This window comes from Neofelis nebulosa, chromosome 7, assembly GCF_028018385.1.
Source record: "Neofelis nebulosa isolate mNeoNeb1 chromosome 7, mNeoNeb1.pri, whole genome shotgun sequence".
In the NCBI taxonomy this organism is placed as follows: domain Eukaryota; kingdom Metazoa; phylum Chordata; class Mammalia; order Carnivora; family Felidae; genus Neofelis; species Neofelis nebulosa.
The window spans coordinates 7764576-7788693 of NC_080788.1; the positions used below are offsets into that span (position 1 = coordinate 7764576).

General features: G+C 52.0%; 1 protein-coding gene across 6 annotated transcripts in view; it reads left to right on the forward strand.

Moving 5' to 3' along the window:
- NTRK3 (neurotrophic receptor tyrosine kinase 3) overlaps positions 1-24118 on the forward strand; it is a 386931-nt gene that overhangs the window by 57280 nt on the left and 305533 nt on the right. For all 6 annotated transcript variants that reach the window (XM_058736651.1, XM_058736645.1, XM_058736646.1 and 3 more), the window contains exons 2-3: positions 17041-17115; positions 18091-18162. In XM_058736651.1, the coding sequence (XP_058592634.1) occupies positions 17041-17115; positions 18091-18162 (147 nt within the window). The remainder of the gene's footprint in view (positions 1-17040; positions 17116-18090; positions 18163-24118) is intronic.

Consider the following 24118-nt stretch of genomic DNA (forward strand, 5'->3'; position numbering starts at 1 on the left):
CAAGATAACCTGTATGCAGTGGCTTATGTCTCAAAGATCGGAGCACCGTCTCTAACTCGGTGGGCTGGCCAGAGCCACCCGGGAGCGCAGATGGTGTGAATCAGGACTGTTTTCCTTGGAGCTCATTTGCACCTTGACCCCCTCTGCTCACGTGTAGCTTCTAGAAAGGGAGAGTTTGGTGCCATACTATTTCTCCAATGGTCTGTGCCGATCTTAACTCTTCAGGAAACGTGCAGGCAAGTGTTGTGCCACCCTGGGCTCCACATTCCTGACTTGCACGTGGTGGGGTGGCTTGAGTGCCCCCCCACCCCCCCATTAGAGCCCAGGGACCGGTGGTAGGTGCAGCTGTTTAGGCATTCTGAATTTCCAGGGCTGTGCCGGTAGAGAACAGGAAGAAAGCTAGGGAAAGGCGAGCTCGGGTCTAGAGGAAATGGACCCAGCTGTGCTGGGCCCCAGGGTATAGTCAGCAACCCTATTCCAGCGTATTTTGGTGGGGAGGGTATGGGATTTGAGTCCGGTTGGGGCTGGTATGGCTGACCATGACCTCTAATATGGGGGGGGGGGGGGATCTAGGCAACAGTGCTATTATGAACACAAAATTGATAATTCTGTGATTCAAAGGGGGGTAGATAGGGGCACACCCAGTTTGAAATTGTTCCCATCAGTTATCAGAAGTTGGCGATGACAAAGCGTGAGCAGGATCTGGGCCTGGCCGCTGGGAGGAGGCCAACATGCGCTGTCTGGGTTGGTAGTACTCCACTGAGTGGCTAGGATTTGGGCAGGACCCCTGTCCCAGCACTGCACTGAAGTCACGTTGGTGAATCCCTCACCGTGGGTACTGAAGGGGGGTGTGCCGCGGTGCCGTGAGAGGTCACCCTGGCACATAGTAGGTGCTTTACAAATGACTGGATGAAGTGGAGTTGCAGAACTGACCTGCTGCCGAGGGGAGGCCCCGACTGGGCAGCCCAACCCAGGCTTGCGATGAGCCTGTGGGGTACAGGCGTTTTGGGTTGACAGCCAGGAGGCAGGTCGGAACCACGACAGGCTTCTGGCCTTAAGTCCTTGCTCATGGTGAGAGTGGCGGGTCTGGGTGAGCTCAGCAGCCAGAGGCTCACGCTCAGCACTCAGTAATGCTGCCAGTTGACTCCCTGTTCCACCCCGACAGCCACGGGCTCTGTGTCTCTTTCTTCTCCTGGATGGTGCGAGAGGAGAGCTGGTTGGGGTGTGACCTGAAAATCCCATGTGTTCTGGCCCCAGCTCCCCTCTCCAGCTCATGGGCTTTCCCTTTCACTTAGCCCTTGGGCCCCGGCACCACTTTTCCTCCTGTGCCATTTGCTCTGGGAAGTGGGGCCCTGGCAGTCCTGCCTGCCCAACTCCGTTCCGGGAGCCGGCTGTGGGGCGCCACATTCCCAACCCCCTCGGTTCCCTGAGGGGACTGTGCTGTTAACTAGCCTGCGGAGGAGGAATGTCTGCAGGATGGAGGCCGAATGTCCAGATGTCCCCAGGTGTTGGGTTTGGAGACAGTGTCACCTTGACCTTGGGGTTTCTGGTACTTCTAGTGTGGAGAGCCAGCCTCCAGTGGGTGTGCGTCACCTGCTCCCCTGAGAGGGCGTCCCTCGGTGTCTTTGTCGCGTTTACCTTTCTTGTCCCGCCAGGGGGACTCCCCAGACGGGGCCTTGGGCCTCTCTTTGCTGGTTGCAGGAGAGTAAATGCTCTCTCTCCAGGGTGCAGCCCACAGCTCAGGAGAGGCGAGTGCCTGCTGCGTGCCTGCCAGATATAGTGAGCGCTTTTAAGGAACCAGGTGCCCTGTGGGGGCTCTGCGGAGGCGGAGATAAAAGACTGTCCCTGCCCTCAAGGGTCTCAAAGTCTCGTGGGGAGACAGGCATGTCAAAGAGTATGAGACAAGATCCCCAGTGTCCTGTGGGAAGCCCAGTCTGTTTGGAGCTGATACTTGCCATCACACACCATGTAGGACCAGGAAGTTAAAACGGTGGAAGCATTTCACAGCAGCGGGGAAACAGCTGCCGTCCTGAGCCCCCTAAGCGACCACACCCAATACCCCAGACACGCGACTCTTCTGGAAACTTCTCCCCCACTCTTCTCCCCGCCCCCCCCCCCCCCCCCCCCCGCCCCTGGATCCAGGAACTAAGGATCAGCCTTAGTTCAGCCTGAACAGCCTGATCCCGCCCTTTGGCCAGAGTCCATTTGGAGTTTCTGCTCTGCCAGGTGCTACGTAGGTCCAACATCAACCCTGGTCTGTGACAGCACAGCCGAGGCATGAGGCGCTCATGCCTTAGCAAGGGGACCTGAAGAGGACTCTCGGAGGGAGGGGGCATCTGAGTTGAGTTGAAGGAGGAGGTCTGAGGCGCACGTGTCAGTCTGCATGCATCCGTCTGTCTGTCGGTGGCTCCGTGGTGTGTGTGCCTCTGACCCATGACATTGGACTTTGGCCGTGCCCCGCCCCCTGGACTGCTCTTGCCTCCCACAGGACAGAATCCACCTGGTTCCAGTGTTAAGGAGGAGCTGCCGAGAATCGCTCAGGATTCAGGAGCACGGAGCGAGCACAGGGCAGGAGGAGGGACCGAAGTAAAGAGAATGCGGCGGATTCCGTGGTCAAGGAGTTGACGCTCTCCTGAGGGAAGCCAGGCACGTGATGCCTGGACACGGAAGTGACAGGGTCACATTCATACACCAGCGGCCACACAGGAGTAATTCCCCAGGAACTGGAGGGTGAGGCCGGTGGCGGCTGACGGCAGCTGGGTGAGGGTGGTTTGAAGAGAGCTTGTGGAGGGAGGAAGACGCGATGTCAGGACCCAGAATATGGGGCTCCACCAAGCCCTGGCGCCCAGGGGCCGGCAGGGAGAGGCGGTGGCTCCGAGGAAGCCGGAGGGAACCGGCCCTGGCAGCGAGGGCTTCGCTTGGCTGTCTTGTGAAGAGGAAGCCGTGGGGAGCGGGCAGGAGGAGGGTCTCCCGCTGCAGCCGCGTCACAGCCTCGGCCACCGTGGCCACAAGCGGGATCACTCTCCTGGCCAGACAGGCCCCGGTGTGTGACCTCAGTCCCTGCACAATCCAGCGATTGCTTCAAAGGAAGAAACTCACTTCTTGCCCCTGTACCGACCAGTTTTCCAGATCTCTGCAGACACCCAAGTGGGTGTCCTCCAATTCAGTTGGTCGTGATGCCATGTGCCGTGAGTTAGTGTCAGTCCCCGCAGTTAAGGGCTCAGTCCTGCAAGACCGCACCACCCCTCTGCTTAAGATGCCAGTTGCAAGTCCAGATGGCCACCTGCGCTTCTGACCAATGAGCTAGAGGTCGGAGGTTCCCAGGACTCCCTCCTTGGATTCAGTAATTTGCTTAGAACGGCTCACAGAACTCGGGAAAACCATGTATTTGCTAGATGACCGGTTTGTTATAAAAGGATACAAGTCAGGAGCAGCTAGATGGAAGGGATACATGGGGCGAGGGATGGGGGAGGGGCACGGGGCTCTTCCGTGCCCGTGCCCTTCCCGGGTGCATTGACCACCCCTTCTCTCTGCCCCGCCCCCTGCATCCCCTGCCTACTTCCCTGTGTTCACTAATTGGAAGTTCCCTGAATCCCGTTGTTGGGGATTTGTATGGAGGCTTCTTTATGTGGGCATACTTGATTAGATCATGGCCATTGGTGAGGAAGTCAGCCTCCAGTCAGGTGGGGCTGACAGTTCTAACCCTGAGATTGCAAGCTTGGTTCCCCTGGCTCCCCGCCCCCAGCCTGAAGCTGTTCAGGAGCCCCTAGCTACCGGTCGTCTTATTAGTAGACAACGAGACACTTACCACTTTGGAAATTCCAAGGGTTTTAGGAGCTGTGTGCTAGGAAATGAGAGCAGAGACCAAATATAATATATTTCTTACTATGTCACACTGATTGTGTTTTTGGAGGGGAAATAAACATACTTTAAGCTCTAGGATGTTCAGACCATGTGCTAGGTCTTTTATAAGCACTATGTAAAAAAATTTTTTTTAAATGTTTATCACTGAGAGAGAAGAGAGACAGAGAGAGGGAGAGAGAGGTGGGGAGGGACAGAGAGAGAGAGGGAGACACAGAATCCGAAGCAAGCTCCAGGCTCTGAGCTGTCAGCCCAGAGCCTGACGAGGGGCTCAGACTCACAAACAGTGAGATCATGACCTGAGCTGAAGTTGGACGCCAACCGACTGAGCCACCTGGGCGCCCCCACCGCCGTACAAGCACTGTTTTAATTCGTCTTTTGACGCTTCCATGAAACTGGCATCAGGATCCTCTCTAGTTTATAGATGCAGAAACTGAGGCTGTGGGAGATTACCCAGCAGGTCAGTGGCAGTCTGGAGATTCAGAGCCCCTTATTTTTTGCTACGCCAAATTCCTTCCAAAAGTTGAGGGAGGAGCTAGGGAGGTGGGGGTGTGACGGAGCTTAACAGGCTGGCTCTCTGTTGATGGGAGCGCACCTCCCTGACACGGCTTGGCTTTTTGCCTTCTACGACAGAGGGATGAGGGAAGCAAGAGTCCCAAAAGCCACTCATGTGGGTCCCACTAGCAAGTCCCCTTTGCTCTCTGCTTCGGTCTGGATTTGAGCCTCAGGGAAGCATTTCAACAGGGTGAAGGATTGGACACAGGGGGTAGTGGAGAAGTGGTTTCTGTTCTCAAAGGGTCTGTGGCTCTTCATAAAACCTCTTTCTCCTCAGTGACAGGCTTCTCTGCAGTGTTGAGGCTTCCTAAAGGAAGTTTTAATTTGGCACGAGAGGCATCGGTTAGCCCCGAGCCTATGAACGACACGGTCAACCCCGAAACAGGTTAGAGCTCACAGGCTGGAAACTGAAAAGTTTCCTTCTGGGTGTGAGACTCTCTCAGATACAGGCTGTGGAGATTAAAAGAAAAAAAGGGAAGTTAGTCACTAGGGATATCATGGAGGAGGGATTGGCGGGTCTTGACCCTAAGAGAGAGCGAGAGCTAGAAAGAGATGTCAGAACGCATCTTGGACAGACGTGGTTAATAGATGCTACTTACATGGCCCTTCTTTGTGTATTAGGCCCATGGCAGACATCACTAATCGATCACAGCTCTTTCCTGCTTACCCCCAGATTCCTTCTAAATGCGGCCATCTATGTGAGCTGTTGCCAGCCCACCGGTGCTGCACATCGTTTGAAATGTGCTCACCAGCTCCGCTGTAATGTTTCAAGTCAGGAGGACTCAGCAGAGGTCGTTTGGGAGAATCCAGGAGGTTGAGAATGAGCTGTTCTGTCTATGCTTGCTCTTGGGAGTCCAGGGGAATAGGTATTGTGGGAACAGGAACTACAGGACAGGGGCGAGGTTGGGTGTCAGGGGTAGAGCCGAACTGGAAATAATCTCTAATTAGGCAGTAATTGAAATCATGCGAATAGAGAGATGCCTTCCAAGAGAGGGAGGATATGGGGAGAGGAACAGACGGCTTGTGGCTGGAGGGAAGGAAACTGCTCGCGATGCTGAAGCAAGGCAAGAGGAAAATTAACAAGAGGAAAAGCGGAATTTCCTTCCCTGAGTGAGGAGGACCATCTCTGCAGCCCCCTAAGTGGAAACCTCTGGAACCCTTAAGGAACTCCAGGGCTGGTCTGCGTCCAGATCACAAGGGCTGATGCTGCTACTGCGTTCTTTTTAGGTCTCAGTTGTAAGCCAGCGTTTCTTCCAGTGCCCATGTCTTTCAAGGTGCCTCCCCCCTTCCCGCAGCCTCCCACTGCACATGCCTCTTCCAGGCCTGGCCCAGCCCACCCTTCCTCCTCCACCCTGCACCTCCTCCCTTCTTCTCCGTGGCTTGCTCATGTCCCGGCGCGCTGTGCTAGGCACCGCCAGTGCGATGTTGTCTTCCTGATGGTTACCTTGACTAATCACTCTGACACCCTCAGGTTGCGGAGATCATAATTCCTTCAAAGTCAAGGACTCCCTTCTCTCCCAGGGACCCGGAATTACCGTCTAACAATCAAAATGCCCCGGGCCTTGGAGCGACGTTTCCGCATTAACTCGGAGGCAGAGTTGCAGTAAGGAAATCTGCCCTTTTAATAGGGGAAAATATTGCCCTCATAAGTCTTTATGCAGTGCACTTGAGCTCAGTGTTCACTTACCAATTCGCCTTTATAACTTCCATATTGAGTGAATTAAGTCCTCCATGTGGGTAGTTACTAAAGAAGTGATAAGTGCTTTATAATTCAGTAAAGGGTGGCCTGGCCATTTCATATTTTCCTAAGGAAATTGGCCACCCGAAGGGCAGCACTTTCCAGACCCCTGGGGCCGGCTGATTTTAGGCATAAAGCTTGCACTGTTGGATCACTTTCAAGCCAGCTGCTCTGGTCTGGACCAGACTCTACCTCTTGCTCAGACTTTTCTTCTCCAAGGCCCGTTGGGGAGAAAGGGTCAAAGTCGATGCGTCTCTCCCCGCCTTGGGCTGTTTCTACGATTCATCAAAGACCTCTTCCTTCTCTTCTGCTTCAAAGCTGAGATGTCTAGTGAGGGCTGGAGGTTTTATGATCAGTGTGGTTTGACTTTTCGTCTGTAGACAAGAGGAGAACGTCTACGAGAGTCCACGGGGTTCTGACCTCCCCACTTTCTACCCCCCAGCCCCATGGGTACAGCTTGTTCTTTATACCTCAGCCTCTTCAAATGGTGGGGGAAAATACGAGTCCTGTCCAGACGTCGGCAACCATAGGGTTTTCATGACTTGGCTGCAAGGTCCTCAGGTCGCAAGGAAGGACAATCATTTATTAATTTGTTCATTCGAATTTTCTGCCATGTATGGGGATCTAGTTGTGGATACAACAGTGACCAAGATAGACAGGTTGCCTCTCCTCATGGAACTTGCATTTTGTTAGCAAAGAAACACAGTATACAAGTCAACACATACGTGGGGTAATTACAGATTTTGCCAGGTGATGTAAAGGAAATAGCATTTCTCAACCTTGGCACTGTTATCATTTTGGACTGGAATCATTTCTTTGTTCTGAGGGGGCTGTCCTGTGTCGTAGGATATTTAGTCACATCTTTGGCCTCTACCTGTGGGACGTTCCCAGTTGTGACCATCAAAAATGTCCCCAGTCATTGCCAGATGTCCTCTGGGGAAGAGAATCCGCCCCTGGCTTGAGAACAACTGATCTAGAGGAAGGTTATAGAGGATGACTTTGGCTAGGTTGGTTAGGGAATGCCTCTCTGAGGAGATGACATTTAAGGAGATTTCAATTACTTTTAAGGGTGAAGCCAAGTGCAAGGGCCCTGAGAGGAGGGGGGAGCTTGGTGTTTTGGAGAACAGAAAGGGGACCAGTGAGACTAAAGCCGAGTGAACAGGGTTGGGTTGAGCCGAGGAAGGAGATGCCTGAGCCAGACACGTGGGGCCTTGCTGGCTGTGGTGGAGTCTGGATTTCATCCCAAGTGTGGGAGGAGCCACTGGAGGTCCGTTTTTGGAGGGTGGGTACAGTGGGGGAGGGCGACGTGACCAGATTTATGTTCCAAGAAGCTCATTCAAGCTTCTGAGTGAAGGACAGATTTTTAGGCCAGAATAGAAACAGTGGCCCTGTCTTGGAGACAGTGGCCTTTGGGAGAGGTGATGATGGCCTGGGCTCAGGTGAGGTGGTGGGAGACGGATGGAGCTGATGTCTCTCGTGGAGGTGGACTTGCTCAGGTGCAGATAATGCAGGAGGGGCAGGATCACTCACTGATGAAGTTTGGCTTAGACACCTGAGTGATGCCACTGCCGTTTATTGGGACGGAGAGGCCCAAGCAGGAGGAAATCAAGGGCCAGTGTCGGACCTACTGATGTATCAGGAAAGAGCCTGGGGAAGTGTGACCAGAGACATGCATTTGGGCGCTCTCAGTGCATAGATGGTGTTCAGAGCCAGCACGTGGGTGAGATCACCATGGCATGGTGGGGTGAAGGGGGCCCCTGGGGCAAGACCTGGGAGACGCCAACATTTAGGGATCAGAGAAGGAATATGGGCCCTGCAGAGGACACTAGGAAGAAGTAGCCAGGGGAGGAGAAAGAAACTCAGGAGAGAGGAGAGTCAAGGAATCCGTAGAGAACAGAATGTTTCAAGAAAGAAAGAGTGGTTATTAACTGGGTAACATGCCCCTGAGAGATTGGGTAACCAGACAGCAGAGAAGAGTCTGCTGAATTTGCCAGCATGGAAATCACTGGTGACCTTGGCAGTGCAGTTTCAGTAGAGTGGCGGGGGCAGAAGACTAATAGGGATGGAGAATCCAGGGGAGGTGAGGAGGGAAGTGGTTCCTCCCACTCCTGTGGGAGTAGACAGATCCTCTGAAAATATTGGCTGTAAAGAGATGTAATGACATGGGTTCGTAACTGGAGGAGGACGTGGAGTGAAGGAGATTTTCCTTTGAAATGGGATCTCCTAGAACATGTTTGTATGCTGATGGAAAAATCTAGTAGAGAGAAAGTGAGGGTACAGAGAAGAGAGGGAGAGACAAGGAGAATGAGTCCTTGAGAAGGTGAGAGGGGTTGAGGGCAGGAGAAGGTCTACGTGGGGAGCTGATGGAGCATTGAGTACATTGTGGATCATTTTGTGGGCTCCCTAATGCATGCATGCATTCATTCACTCATTCATTCATTCATTCCTTCCCTCAGTTGTCACTGGAGACATATACTTCTGGTCGGTACCCTCGGAAAACTGAAAGTCAAAGTCATGTAGGAAGGGGAAAGATGGAGAAGATGTGCCAAGGTGCCAAAAGCCCACCTCATCTCCTCCTGTGTTTGGCGAGAGGGGGCCCTGCCCACTTCAAGTCCCTCTCCTGACACTGATCATGAGCAACAGACCTGAGATCTGGTCCAGGGGCCTCCAGAGACCATTTCTGGGCCCTGTAGTGATTCTCTAGGATGCCGACTGGGATGTTGAATGGTGTGCCGTGGGCCACATCCCTGTTCAGAGATCAAGTTCAAGGTGCCTGTGGGGTCTGACCTGTGGGCTCCAGGATGCTCAAGGGGTCCAGAGTGGGGACTGTGTGGGTGCTGATTATGGCAGGCCCCAGGCACGAGGTGGCTGCTGGGCACCAACCTGGATGGCTTCCCAAGTACGTACTTTCCCGGGGGTACCTGCCCTTATTTGAAATTCTGGAGGTGAGTGAGTGGTGAGTAAGACAGATACGATCCCTGTTCTCATGTGCCGTAGTTCTAGCCTATGGACAACTGACGACAGCCACATAATCAAATAATCAAATAAGACAATTACGGATGGTTATTAAGGGCTGTGAAGGATATGAACAGGGGCTTGTGTCAGAGAGCAGCTGGCGGGGAAAAGGAGGGGGTGAGCTCACATAGGGGTCAGAGCAGGTGTCTCTGAGAAGGTGACCTTTGCAGGGAGCCCTGAGGGATTAGAAGGAACCGCAGTGAGTGTTTCATGGAAGTTCTGGCTGGGAATAAGTCTGGTGTGTTTAAATACAGGCAGGAGAGGGTGGCAGGGGCCCAGAAAACAAGGAGAAGGTGTTAGGGGAAGGGGCCATAGAAGTGGCCAGCGGCCAGTGGCCAGCTCATGCAGGGCCTCGGGGCCATGGCACAGTGTTCCGATCTTGTTTGGGGCGGGGGAGAGTGTGACTGTGCAGGGGTAGAGACTGGTCAGGGGGAAGAGTGACAGCAGGGAGGCCAGTTAGGAGGCAGTGTCTGTTCGCAGCTTAGAGGTGCGGCTCCATGTGTGCCGATGTGTGGGCATCCTGGGGTCTCCAGCCTGCACCCACCTGCCTGCCCAGCCGGCAGCAGTTAGACCGGGGAGAGGCCGGCCAGTCTGGTCACAGGTGAGGCAGGGGGTGGGGGGCAACCAGGACAGCTTAGATTCCCCAGTGAACCAGCCAAGTGCCAGATGAGAGGGCTTTTCTTAGCCAGGGTAGCAGAGGGTGTGTGCCCTTGTCCTTTTCCCGTTAGCAGACACAGCATCTCCGCACCTGAAGAGCACAGGTGTGTGCCCAAACGTTCCCTGTTCCTGGCAGGAGCTTTGGAGTTGATCAGGAAGCCGACACAGATGCTGTCGTTTCCCATCTGTTCCCGGCACGGTCTGAATGTTCCTTTCTGCAGTCCCGGGGGTCCCAGATGCTGGGCTGGTTCACCGTGGTCCTTGGCGTGCAGCTGCTCAGAGAGCTGGTGCGCTAATGGGCTGGCACGCTGGGGTTGCCAGCCCAAGAAAGCTCTCTAGGCTCTCAGGCCCAGCTCCCCAGGCATCTTGTACCCGCCACCCCCCCCCCCCCCCGCCCCGCCCCGACAGCTGTCAAGGGAGACAGAGCCTGGTGACTTGGCTGGTGTGATCCAGTGCGGGCTCTCCCCAGCCCTCTTGGTTCCTCAGTGCCATAGAGCTCTTGCTCCAGACGGTTTGTTTATGATGCTAAGCATATCAGATAATTGAAAGCTAATGCTTCTGTCTGGATCACTAGACATAATATGCCTGGATAACAAATCAATTTCCTTATTGCCCTACAAGGCTTTGGAGTCAAATGCGCGGCACATTCGTTGTGATTGTGCATGCGTGCATGCGTGCGGACGTACGTACTCGTGCCCAAGCGTGCGTGTGCTCTGGTGCTGATTTGTTAAGGAATGGAATCCCCTAGGTACTCCGCTCAGTACTTCATTTCAGGCCCGCATCCTGGAGTCAGGGTTCAGAGAAGGGGGTGGGGGCCTCAGGTCTGACCCGGACCATCCGGCGAGAAGGGACACGTGTGCAACAGCCTTGTTCACTGAAGCTTTTAGGGTCTGTGTTGGAGGAGTGGAATACTCGGATACAGGAACATCTGAGAAATGCCTGTTTCAGCTGCTGCCTGCCAGGATACACCTTCCAGAGCAGATATACGGAACATGGTATTAGTGTGTCCACTTAGGTGCCCCCAGGAAAATGTCAATCGACTACACCTTTAAGAATACTTCACTTAACTGTTCACCTTAATTATCCAGAAGGAGATTAGGAACAAAGAAAATAGGGACAAACATCGACCTATTCATGTGTGTGTACACACGCATATGCACATGTGTGTTTATTTTTTTAATATTTTCTTAGATTTTTTTTTTTTTTATAGCTCAAGCATTTAACTTTCCAAATCAGGAAACTTTGTTTCTCAATGTGTTCAGTAGAATTCGATTTTTTTTTTTTAACGTTTACTTATTTTTGAGAGAGAGGGAGACAGAGTACGAGCAGGGGAGGGCAGAAAGAGAGGGAGACACAGAATCCAAAGCAGACTCCAGGCTCTGAGCTGACAGCTCAGAGCCTGACATGGGGCTCGAACCCACGGACTGTGAGATCACAACCTGAGCCAAAGTTGGATGCTTTACCGACTGAGCCACCCAGGTGCCCCTATTCTCTTAGATCTTTACTCAGATTCTATTTACTTTTACTTATGTGGTTCCAACAGTAGTGATGGAATCAGCTGTTAATCACTCAGGTGCTATGCGTCAACACTGAACTGGGGACTAAGACATTTGCCTCATCTAATTCTCACACCAATCAGATTTCCTGTGAGGACACTGAGGACCGGAGAGCCTTGAGTAAGTAGCCCAGGGGCATCCATCTTCCAAGCGCCAGAGCTGGGTGTTGGCTCCTGGTCACCCTGCCTCCAGGGTGCCCACCACTCAACCTCTGTGCTCCAAGGGGCCGCGGAGCAGATGGGTCGCAGTGCGTTTCAGGGGAGGAAAGGCCAACACCTCGGGGAGGTGTCTAAGGGGTGATGGCCCACGGCCAGATAGCAAAGAAAGAGCCAGAAAGCTGCTGCAAATGGATACAATCACCATTAAGATTTAGGAATCATGTCTGGGTAGGGCCATTTGGGTAGAGGTATAAATCCTGCATGCTTCAGGAACCTCTGAAGGTGTCACTGTGTTATAGCTCAGCAGACTAGTTAGCTTGGTCATGATGATCCCAGATCATCAAGAAAATGTAAGTCATGTTCTGTCTCCTCTGCTTAAAAAGTCAAGGAGGTGTGTAATGCATTTTCGGGCAAAAAGAAACATCTAGCAAGGAGGTTGAACAGCAGAGGTTTTGCATTTAAATTTAGTTGTCCGGAAAATTTGGTTATGAAGAACATATCATTAATAGCAGTGAGAAATCCCAGTGCAAATAACAGCGGTCTTAGTGCAAGGGAGGAGAGAGAGAAGATTGCAGAAATGAGGTAATACTGGCCTGCCATGTGTAGAGGAAGGAAGGATGCTGTCTTGTGCCACCAGCTAATCCCTTGTCTTGCCCAACGTCCAGGTGATGAGGAGAGTTCTGTCAGGTGAAGGGAGACACCTGTCTTGGCCTTTGCATGAACTTCAGTCCCATCATGATGGAAGGGGGTAGATGTCTCCGTGTTCTAGAGTTTTCTATGTATAGTACTTAAATATTGGAATTCTAAACAACTCTTAAACATATCCACATGACATGTTTTTAATTAAAATATGGACCACACAGTCTGTACCATCTAATTTTTATGTGCCTGGAGATTGCCAATTCATTTCCATATTGGCTCAAGCCAAACAGAAGGAAGAAAAAAAAAAAGCTATGGTACAAAAAGCACAGTCAGATTTATTCTAGCACAAAGGCTTTTTATATTTTCTGTGGATATCTTAATTAATATTTCGCTTGTGCCCTAGTTCATCCCCAGAATGGGTGTGAAGCAGCTGTCTGATTTCAGGACTGCATGCTGTTGTGAATTGCTGGGGGTGACTTCATTTCTGATAGTTTTTCTTCTACTCCTGAAGAGGCCACGCACACACCCAACCCCAGTCCACCGGACAGCAGCGTGTTCTTTGACCACAGAGGCTCACCTAGACCTCGTTGAGGTTTTCCAAGCTGTACCCCTAAGCCTGTCTCTGGCTTGGTTGCTTAACATTATCATGAATTAAGCCTCACTTCCTCCCTTCTCTCTGGAAGAGTGTTGCACATTTGCTCTTGGCGAAGCGTTGGGATTCTGGGGTGTCCAGGGAGGGCGGTGGCCCAAGAGGAGGGACAGGGCCCTGAGCTGATTCTCAGGCTGGAGCACTCCCATTTCCATGCAGGACTAAGCCATGCAGAAGAGGAACTCTCAGTGATGGAGAAAGCTCTTGGCTGGTGGGTTCTAGGCTGAGCCAGACAAGAGGAGACCGCTTTGCTTCTGGGATGTGTAACTGCCCCTGGTCCAGTGTGCCAAAGAGTCCCTTATTTCCTCAAGTAATGCCCTTGACTTGAGGGGGTCTGGGAGCCATGACTTTTGATTTTCTCCTCTCACCTGGACCCAGGGACCTAGAGGCAAGCTTTCTGGTTTTGGCCTGGGGCCCCTTAGTATTTGCTGCAAAGCAGCCATTATCAAAGTTGTTGCTGTTTTAAGCTGTGGAATGCATTCTTCAATGGTGATCTCAAGACAGAAGCCTTTATAATGAAGCTGGGCTTCCCAATATGGACATTTAGAGCCAATGATTCTTTGTTGTCCTGAGTGTTTGTGGAACATTTAGGAGCATGTCTGGCCCCTGCCCACTAGATGCTGGCATCATTCCCTGCCCCCCCCCCCCCCCCCCCCCCCCAAGTCATGACTGACAGAAATGTCTGCAGACGTTGCCAAATATTCCTTGGGGGTGGGGGGCAGAATCACTTCCTGCTGAGAGCAACGGTATAAAAAGAGTCCCCTGGAGGTAATTTAGTCAGGACGGGAGCCTAGAGTCCATCATCTTGCCTCCTTTCTGCCCCCGCCCCTCGCTGCTTATGATGGAAGCACACAGATTGAGCACAAGGCTACAGGTCTCTTCAGGGCCAGCCACCACCCTGTACTCTGTGCTCGAGCGGACAAGCACTGAGTCTCGTAGTCCCACTGACTCGTGTTCCCGGCAGGGCTCGGAGTTCTTCCCACAGTGAGGTGGGCTCCTGGGATGCCTCCGTAGGGATTGGCTGGCACAGCGGGGGGCCCTGGAACACAGTGACCGGTGACTGCCCCGCACAGGTTCAAGTGCCTCACTTTCCTTTAAAAAATGATCATTATGGATAGTTTTTCAAATGGTAAAATAAGCACTCAGGGAAGACATCCTGGAACCCCAGAAAAACACAATAAAAGGAGAAGCCACATATAATCAATCATACTAGGCCCAGGTCACTACTATTTACCACGAACAAAAGCAAACCAAATTTGCTCTATTTATCCATTTGTTATTTTAATTGTATTTTTATTTATTTTATTTTTAGAGCCTACCTTTTCCACTCAAACTTTTAACACGTGGCAGCCAGCATAGTTACCGTAACTGACCCCCCCCCCCCCCCCCCCCCGCCCACCGGGGGCTGGTTCCCAGCGGTGAGGAGAACTTGGCAGGTGCCCGGCCCATGTCATGCACAAATGTCAGGCTGCACCTTTGCCGCCCCCGCGTCCCTCGGAACCTGCTCCGAGCTGCCGGCTGTGCATTCCCTGAACCTGTTCATAATTTCTGCTTGAACAGTTTTCCTGGAGGTCATAAATGACAGATTTACTGCCCCTCCATTTTTCTGCCACATGGAGTTTTTATCAATGATTGCTGAGAAGTGACAACTTCTAGCAGAACCATGATGATGCCGTTTTTAGCTTGAAAAGACTTCTCAGCTTCAGCGAAGCACAGGGTTAAAAATAACCATCCAGGCTAGCATTCCCCGAGGACTTACTGTGTGTCCCGAGCTGTCGTACGGGGCTTCTAACCTCGTCTTTTCCATCCACTTCTCATTCTTATGCTGGAGGTATTTTATTACCCTGTTTGACAGATGAGGAAACCGAAGCTCAGACAGGTGGAGTAACCTGGACAGGGTCACATAGGCAGAGGCAGTGACGGGGCCAGGCTATACGTCCTGGCAGCCTGGCTCGAGGCAAGTGGATGTGGTTTTGTTGCAGCTGTGGTTTTGTTGACCTGGCTCTAGAGCCTAGACTCCTCACCACACCGTGGCGCCGTGGCTGTGAAAATGCTCTTCCCCCTTACAGGGAAACTCAGACCCAACAGAGGAAGCGGGGGCCATCGCCTCGTAACCGGGGAACCCTTTGCACCAAAGACTACACCCATTGCACTGCCATATCTCAGTGTGTGCGTATGTCGAGGAGGGGTCAATGTGTGGCCATAAGGGTAAGTGTGGCCGTGAGGGCCAGGAAGGGCAAAGTGTTAGATTGCACTGATGATTGCCAACTCAACCATGATAGAGACACATTTACGGATTTCTAATGTGGCCTAAGAAAAATGGTTTCGTTTATTTAAGCAGTTGATGGACAGCTGCTTGTTGGGAGCAGATCCTGGCCTGCAGCTGGGTTCCTGTGAATGAATGGTTGTCTTTAGGAACAGTGTGACCTACTGGGGGGTTTACCTGGACCGATGGTCCAGTGAACACACCTGGGGGGCACTGGCACAGGTCATTTTATTCCTTCTGGTATTCCTTTTCACCTGAAACGGAGCCAGGGTCCCTGCCCTGGCAGGAGCAGACCCAGCAAACTGCCCTGGGGCCGCGAGACTTCCAGGGAGAGGACTTTGGAGTTGGAATTCGGTCCCGACCTGGCCACCTGGTCCATGTCCCCAGCAGATGCCAGTGTGTCTGGCTGCTCAGCAGGAACCCCGAGAGAATGTGGTACAAAACGGGCTCTCTGCACACCTTGTCACTGTGCGGCTTTGAAATGCTTCCAGAGGCCCTGGCCACCGCCGCCCTGCGGCCTTCCTGGCTCTGGCTCCACTTGATGGCAGACGGAAGAGCCACGGGTGGGGCGGGGCCGGGGAGGAGGTGTCTGGGGAAGGTGGCTGCCACTTTTCTGGCCTCAGTGCGCCTCGGATAGCGGTGTAGAGGGATGAGCTGAGAGGGTACTTTGACCTCGGGGGCCCTAATGGGGGGGGGGGAGTATCAGATCCCAGGAGGGTGGGTGGGCCCCAGAGGGCCTTCCCCTGAGGCCCCTCGCAGCTCCTTGGGGCAGAGAGGTGTATGAATGGTAATTTCTCGCACAACCCTGGAGTTGGAAAGAGTCTTAATAATCAGTAGTTGGATGGCTGAGTTGGAGGATGTTTGTCTCTGGCATTTGGTCAATATCAAAAAAAAAAAAAAAAAAGAACAGGAATCAAACTTAGGACAGGCCAGCCTCCTGTGCTTACAGAACTTCCCAGTTCCTTTGCTTTGGGCTGGAGCTTATCTACTGGACGAGTTAGTGCTGGTTTATGTCTGTTGATAAAAAGCTCTGGTTAATGGTGATTTATATCTTCGATGAATAAATCGGAGAAGATGAATTAATTATTACTTAGTAAGTGCATTGTGCCTGCTCCATGCAAGCCTCCTTAAACATGAGGTCCCTTGGGAGAAAGTTCTAAGCGGAGACCTTTGTGAGGAGAGAAACTGCTGATCTAGTGTAAACCCTCTCCCTTTGCACATGAAGACAAAAGAGGCCAAGAAAGGTCATATCTCTTGCTCACAGCCACTGGTCCTTAGGTCCCAGAGGTGAAGCCGGAGCTGGGCTCCTTGGTCTCACTTTCCTTCTGTGACGCCGTGGCGCCTCCCTGGTCCCCAGCCTGTCTCCTTTCTGGAGTTGGTTCTGCCCAATCAAACTATTAGTGTTCTTGAACTCCAGATGTGTTAGGCTGGGGTCACCGAAACGAGGCGGTCAGTGTCTGGACCCTGGGGGACCTGAATCCAGTGTGTGCTCCTCCTGGCCTCTTCCACTTGAAAGCCATGCCCACTGTCCAGCCACTCTCCCCCTCCCCCCTTTAAAAACAGTATCATTTGTATTGTCTTTCTGGACTGCTAAGGAAATGAGCATGTCTTTAGAAGAAGGGAAACTAAGTCACGAAGCCCAACCGGGAAGCTGAGTTTCGAGTCTTTAAAAAAGGAGAGCTTTCTGGAGCTGAGAGGGAACACTAGATGTTGTCCCTGGGCCAGGTGCTCTGGGTCCCGTGATGATCTCCTCAGGCAGGTGGTGTGCATAGCCCCTCACAGAGGGAGAAACCGAGGCTCAGAGACCCTTGACCGCTTGGCAGAAGGCCTGGCTAGTGTGTAGGCAATCTGGGATTCGAAGCCGGGTCTCTCTGGCTCTGAAGATGGCACCTTTCCTGGGGACCCCGGCCGACCTGAACCCTGTCTTTCCTCCTCCCCCGCAGACACATAGAGAACTGGCGGGGCCTGCACACGCTCAATGCAGTGGACATGGAGCTCTACACTGGCCTCCAGAAGCTGTGAGTGTGCCCGGTCTGGGTCTTGGCCGGGGCTTTGGGCTGCCTCCAGGGTTGGGTGGGGTCGCTGGGAAGTTATGGGTGGGGATAGGGGTAGGGGGATGTCAGGCTGCCTCCAGGGCTGGGTGGGGTCACGGGTGGGGTGTGGGGGGGCAGAAAATGTCAGGCTGCCTCCTGGGCTGGGTGGGGTCACGGGTGGGGTGATGGGTGGGTGTGTGTGTGTGTGTGGGGGGGGATGTCAGGCTGTCTCCAGGGCTGGGTGGGGTCGCTGGGAAGTCGTGGGTGGAGATGGGGGTAGGGGGATGTCAGGCTGCCTCCTGGGCTGGGTGGGGTCACAGGCCGGAGGGGGGTGGGGGGGTGCGGAGGGGTGCTGGGCACTGCCAGCTGTCCTCTGCACTTTGCTCCATTGTTTCTCTTTTAGTAGAGTCAGTACCACCTACTTGGGGGATGTCCTGGCCTTCAGAGCCCACGCCCTCCCCCTCCCCCATTTCCTCTCAGCCTAGAAAGCAAGGGTGTTCTGTGTTCTCACCAGTAGTTAGAGTTTCAGGGCAGGACCTGAACTCAGGTCTCCGGACTAGTGTTCTTGCCTCAACCCTGTGGTTGACTAATGGTCTCCCCCAAAGTGCCACATTCCCAGCCACCTCCTTCTGACTGTAGGTGTTAGTGGCTCTGGGGCACTTGGGGTTGGAGAGGGAGTAGGGACAGTCACTGGACCAGATTCTTGAGGAGGAGACCGGTTGTTGTTACCTGCTTGCCGACCGCTGCGGGCACATCCGGATCCCTCTCCCGGGTCCCGGTGGGGTGTGAGCCCAGATACCATCCCCTGGGCCCCTGGTGATGCTGGAGGATGAGGAAATGCATTCAGTTCACAGGGGCGGCTGCAGGTGCAGCCTTGGCACGACCTTCTGTCAGCTCAGCTGGGAGCAGATGTCCCGGTGCTCTGTAGGCTCTGCTGACCCTGTTTTTCTCTCTCTCCAGGACCATCAAGAACTCAGGACTTAGGAGCATCCAGCCCAGAGCCTTTGCCAAGAACCCTCACTTGCGCTATATGTGAGTAGAGCTGGGACCTGGGCTGCAGGGAGCGAGGGTGGGCGCGTGGCAGGAGAGTGCTGGGCGGCGGAATTGGAGACCTGAGGTCTGGGCCTGGCCTTGTCGCTGTGTGCCCTGGGCCTCCAACTTTACCTCCTATGGTGAGGGTTTGGGATTTGAGGATCTCTAAGGTTCCTGTCAGAAGGAAAAGCCTAAACCAGGGCTTGGAGGGGGAAAGTCTCCTGACTCCCAAGTTTGTTTGTTTTTCATTTGCAATTTGATGGGAATGTAAATAAGATATTCCACTTATCTGTGATGTGAACGCTATGCTTCTGAGAGCATTCGTAGGTCCGAGTGTGTGTGTGTGTGTGCGTGTGCGGCTGTGTGTTGAGGCGGCGCTGGGAAAAGAGGGAAGGCAGGGGCAGACCAAGTGTTGTGTCTGAATAGGCTCTGGGTTCCGTGGAGAAGGGCTCAGAGAATGGAGACCCCTGTATAAGAGGTCACACAGCTTTGTCTGGGACAGTTTGCGGGTCGCATGGCTCTGGGTGGGATTCTTGTCTGTACCTCCCTCCACCCCTTCCTTCCCCCTGCCTTCCATGTCTGATGGCGGAAGGGCCTCCTCAGGGTTGGCTCTGGTTGGACCTGTGGCCACCTTGGACATCCACTGGGCACGTTCCTGAGAGAGTAGAGATTCGGCAGGAACCAGGTGGAGAGGCAGGAGTCTGTTGTATTTGGGGAGAAAATGGAGCAGTGACGTGCAGGTGAATCTTTCCTTTGGCCACAGGAGAGTTGTACTGGCCGAGGCATTTTGCCTTTGATGAGAGGAGGGCAGTCTGCTGGATAGGAGTGTCCTCTGAAGAGGCAGAACATCCAGAGAAAGCTCTCAGAAAGTGGCGGGAAGGGAGGAAGGGAAAAAGAAGAGACCATGGAGGATTGTGGTGGTAGGGGTGGTTCCCTTTGGGGGTCCTGGCCTCACCCTCTGTTCCTCTGTGTGCTTTCTCAAGCACATAGTAAGTAATCAGTGAACACACACACACACACACACACACACACACCAGTTATGGCCACCCTTGCTTGGTGCTCACCTTTCTTTTCTCCATCTGGAACTGGCATGCTGCAAGGCCCTTGCTCAGGCCCTGATGTATTAGCTGTGGGGGACGAGACCTCCTTTCCAAATGTCCCATTTAGCCGTTGCCCCTTATCCTAGTCTAGCGTCTGTGGTGAGATTCTCCTCATGTGTGTTCTTTGCAGCTGGAGGCGTAGCTGGAACCAGAGGAGGGCCTTGGACCAGATGCTCCAGGTGTTTATTTTATTGGGGATTTGAATTTCAATGTAAAATATCCCAGGGGAAGAAGCTTTTGACCTCCGAGAAGTCTTTCTTTTCATGCTAACTCGTTCAAAGTTCACAAAGTTAACCGCCCATGGCAGGTCACGTGGGGACGGTGGAGGCCGGGGACCACATGTCCCCTCTGAAGGGGCAGCCAGCTGATGCTGCTGTTGCGTGGGGGTGGTGGCCTCGCGTTGCCAGACTTACTGTTTTTTCAAAAAGAGCTGGAGGTCCAGCGAAACCACTCAAGTTTTAAAAGCTGGCAACTGAAGACAAAACCCCTCTACCCCACGGGCCAAACAGAACATCTCCATGCGCAGAATATGGCACATGGAGTACCAGTTTGTGGTAGTCACACTTGGGGGAGGGAAGCTGTCAACATGGGAGAGGACAGAGGCCGGGTGCTTATGCCCTAGAGACTTCTAAGGCATTGGGTTACCTGCAGCTCTCAGGAAAATCAAGAGGGCTTTGGGATCCCTCAGTTTTCTTTGGGCCCCAGAAATGGGAGCAGGGGTGCATCTCTGAAGTGCAATGTACTGGAACATTCCTTTGACTTACCCTTGAGATCCTGCAAGAAAGGTGTGACCCATGGTCTCCTTGGGGATGATCTGGGGTCTGATGGGTGGTGGCCGTGACAGGCTTGTGGGGCTTGTAAGAGTCCCAAGGTTTGGTGGGCAGAACGGGTCTGGTTGGAGTGGTTCTGTTGATAACTGGGAGCCTGCCCATGACCTCGGGCCCTGTTTTCTCCTGGTAGCATCGGGCAGCTTTTGCCAAAGTGCTTGCTGTTGGCAAGAAGGATGGGCTACAATCAATCTACCCCCAATTTGGGCCTGGCTGTACATCAGAGGCCAGTTGGGATGCTTAGCTTGGTATGAGAGATTTAGCACCTGTCGAGAGGAAGCTACAGTGGACACTCCACAGAGGAGTGAAGGAGGTGGACTTCATCGATGGGCTTATTTGTTAACTTTTCCCACTTAACGAGGACACACCCCCTGATCCCAAGTGAGTGAATTTCCCAGCAGCTTCAGGACATTTTTCTCCTGGCAAACGGGCCAGGTTTCTCTGCTCTCTTGCAGCATCTTCTATTTCTGTACTCTAAATGCAGTTACAAGTCTTGGGCCCCAGCTGAGCAATCACAAGATGATCACTTACTCCAACACTGATTGCCGAGCCCTGGCTTGGCGGCTTTTTTCTTTTTTTCTTTTTCTTTTTTTTTTTTTTTTTTAGGTGATGGCTGAGAAGTCTTTTCTTGTCTCCTCTGTACGGAATAAGAAGCAGGAAGTGAAATCATCACCCTCTGTACTGATGTCAAGTTATCTAAATTGTCCTGATTGGCTCTGGTACCCCCCTTCCCCCCACTTCTAAGCTGCTGTTGCATCACTCAGGGTCTGCTTCTTCCTCAGGGCAGAAAAATGAACCAATGATGTTGAGGCCAAGTTGTGTGTCATGAAGAAGGCTGGAGAGGAGGACTCTTGTGTCCTACTTCAAGGTTTATGAGTGACTGACCACCTTTTCTTGACTGCTTCAGGTTTTTTTCTGTCCTTTATTGAGCCTGAGAAAAGGAAATTGTGATTCATCTACACCAAGGGAGAGCCTTTCTGAGACACTGGCGTGTCCTTGACCCTTAGATCCTTTTCTTAGCTCCTGGATTAAGGATTCGTAAGGATAAAGATCTTCCAAGTGGATAATTGGAATAGCTATTTGCTCATCTGTAAAATGGGCACACTTTGTGGATGGGATATGGGGAAGATGAAGTTAAGGAGGCACACACAGCACTTAGCACAGTGACCAATAAATGGTCAGGGTTCAGAAACCGCAGTTGTTAATAGTGATAGTAATTACCGTTACTCATGGTGGTGGTAATAGAACAGAAGAGGGGGGACCAAGTGGCCTTGATGATTCTGACCGCGACTTTGTTCTGGAAAAGTCATATATCCTGCAGTGCAGTCCATCTGTCTGGAGCCTGGGATACTCCCCTCTGCAATCTCTCGTTTCTTTCTTCCTTGAATACTGATGAATGACCCCGGAAAGATTCTCTGTTCTTTCCATTTAGTCCCCCTGCTCTAGACTCCCTCAACACCCCTCTCTGATGACGTTAGTTTCAGAAAGGACCCAAACGATTCGGCTGATGAGCTTACCCTTGGTTTCCATCCGATTGGAGACCACATCCACATCCACATCCACCCGCACTAGTGAACTTGGATTATTTGCCGAGTTTCCCAGCCCCGTTTCTGCAGCTGGCTCATCTCTTCCTTTTTGGGGGTTTGTTTTCTTTGGCGTGGCTCACATCGGCCGGATCTTTGCAGTCTGGGGTCCCCATAAGCCGAATAATGTAGACGTCTGTCTCTGAACTGCACTAAAATGGTGATATTTTCTTCCATCTGTGGAGCACTTTAGAGTTCTCGAAGTGCTTTCCCACATTATCTCCTTGAACTCTCATTCCCATGCTGGCTGGGGGAGGGTGGTAGACAGCCCAGGAGGCAGGGCTAGAGAGGGTCTCACTTGTGAGTAGAAGCCGAACTACTGTGAAGTCCTCTGATTTTCTTTCCAGGAATCTTTCCGTTATACCTCATGGGCCAGAAGGGGCAATATTTTTCACTGAAGAAATTAAAAATTTTTTTTTTCTTCTTAAGGTGGTTAGAAAATTGCATAAAAAGGCTAGTGTCAGGAGAGAAGAAGGAAAGGCTAGTATTGACTGAGAACTGACCCTGTGCCAAGGACTATGCCTGGTGCTTTTTGCAAATACGACCGTGTTCCTCTTGGTAACCCTAAGTGAGGGTTCCTCTATCCCCATTTGATAGATGGGAACACTGAGGCACAGAAATCATAACTGACTTCTCCCAAGATCACACAGCAGTTAGTGGAACAGCCAGGACCTGGACTGTGGTCCCCAAGCCTCTGAAGTCCGTGTATTGTTCTACAGACCAGGCATGTTTGTGTCTCTCCCTGTGGTTCTCCAGCAAGAACTCCTTATGGGAGGGGCGGGAATCTTTAAAGTTTTATAAGAGAGAGCTGCTGTTTCTCCTGGGGGTTTATCACCATCCATCCTCCAAGACCTCTGTTGAGAAAGTTCTGTTTGGTTTCTTTTCCTATTCAGGTCAAATCCTATAACGACAGTTATGTTACAACCTGAATATCTTTATTATAAAAGACTTCTTAGGATTAGCCTGTGGCTCCTTCATTTCCAAGAATATGCAATGTGAAACTCCAGCAAGCCAAAAGAATTTATTTAATCCCTTCGAGTTGTTGTGGTCAGGTTTCTCTGGTGTTCCGTTTCTTGCTTTTGCTCACAAAGCTCTGGATACCACATTAAGTTGTCCCTCTCTGTCGTAAGCAGATGCACCCTTGATCTTCAGCTGAGTGAGCCAGCCCTGAGCTGACCTGTGTGGGAGTGTGATGGGGCGACGAGGGGGAGAATGTCCTGATGGGAGCATGATTGTGTCAACTGTATTGTGTTCCCAAGGAGAGAAAGTCAATGGCCCTGGGCGGGTAGGGAAAGAGGAATCGGCCGAGTCCCTGCCATTTCACAACTTGACTGAGAAGGCAGTACATTTCTCTCGAGGTTATTGGGATGGAAACGTGGCGAGATTGATTCATTATGTATTGTAAATCACTCAATGCTTTTTCTCCTTGAAGTAACCCCCCATTCTGGGATACGACACAATGTGTAGATACTTTATCAGTAGACTTTTGCCTTCCTGCCTGCCTCTTCCCTCTGCACGGACTTTCCTCCAGGTCCCAAAGGGATTGGCGAGTGGTACTCTTGTCCCCTTACTGCTTCTCCCACATGTGCCCTACCTCATCTGTTCCACATGGAGGACTTAGCCATTGAGCACTGTGTAGCTAACAGCATGGGTTTTAGAGAGAGAAGGGCCAGGGGTTCAAATCTGGATCCTTCACGTCTTACGTAGTAAGTTTCTATGTCTTATTTAGGCAAGCTGCTGAATTTCCGTGAGTTTTGAAGGGATTGTAAGAATTCCTACTTCCTGGGATTGTCCCGAGCCTTCAATAAGATGATGCTTAGAAAGTGCTTAAGATGGTGCTTTATGAAAGACTTAGTATATGTTTTTGCTGTTATTAATGACTTCTTCCCTGATCATTGGTTTCTGATTCTCCATAATCACAGGTAATTAAAGCAGAAAGGGCTCTAGAGCTAACCCCCCCAAATTTATATTCCTGTCTCTGCTCTCATCCCTGCTCTTGATTTTTTTAAGTTTATTTATTTTGAGAGAGAGGAAAAAAAGAGCGAGAGAGGTGGGGGGAGTGCATCCCGAGCTGTCTGCGCAGCATCAGGCTCGAATTCACGAACCAAGAGGTCATGACCTGAGCTGAAATCCGGAGTCAGATGCTCAACTGGCTGAGCCACCGGGCGCCCTTCATCTCCGCCCTTTAGATTTCTTTCATATGTTAAACCACTTTTGTTAAATCTCCTGCTTGACATCTCCACTTGAGTGGCTAAGATTTGGGTCACACTTAACTTGGCGAAAACAGAATTGTTGGTTTCGGTCCACCTCCTCCCTCCAAACCTGTTTCCCTTGGTGGTTCCTGTTTTTGTAAGCAGTACCACCCGCTAGATCACTCACACGAGAATCTCCTGAGTCATTTTGCTGCTTCTCTTCCCTTCGCCTGCTTTCTTCTATCCTTCCACCG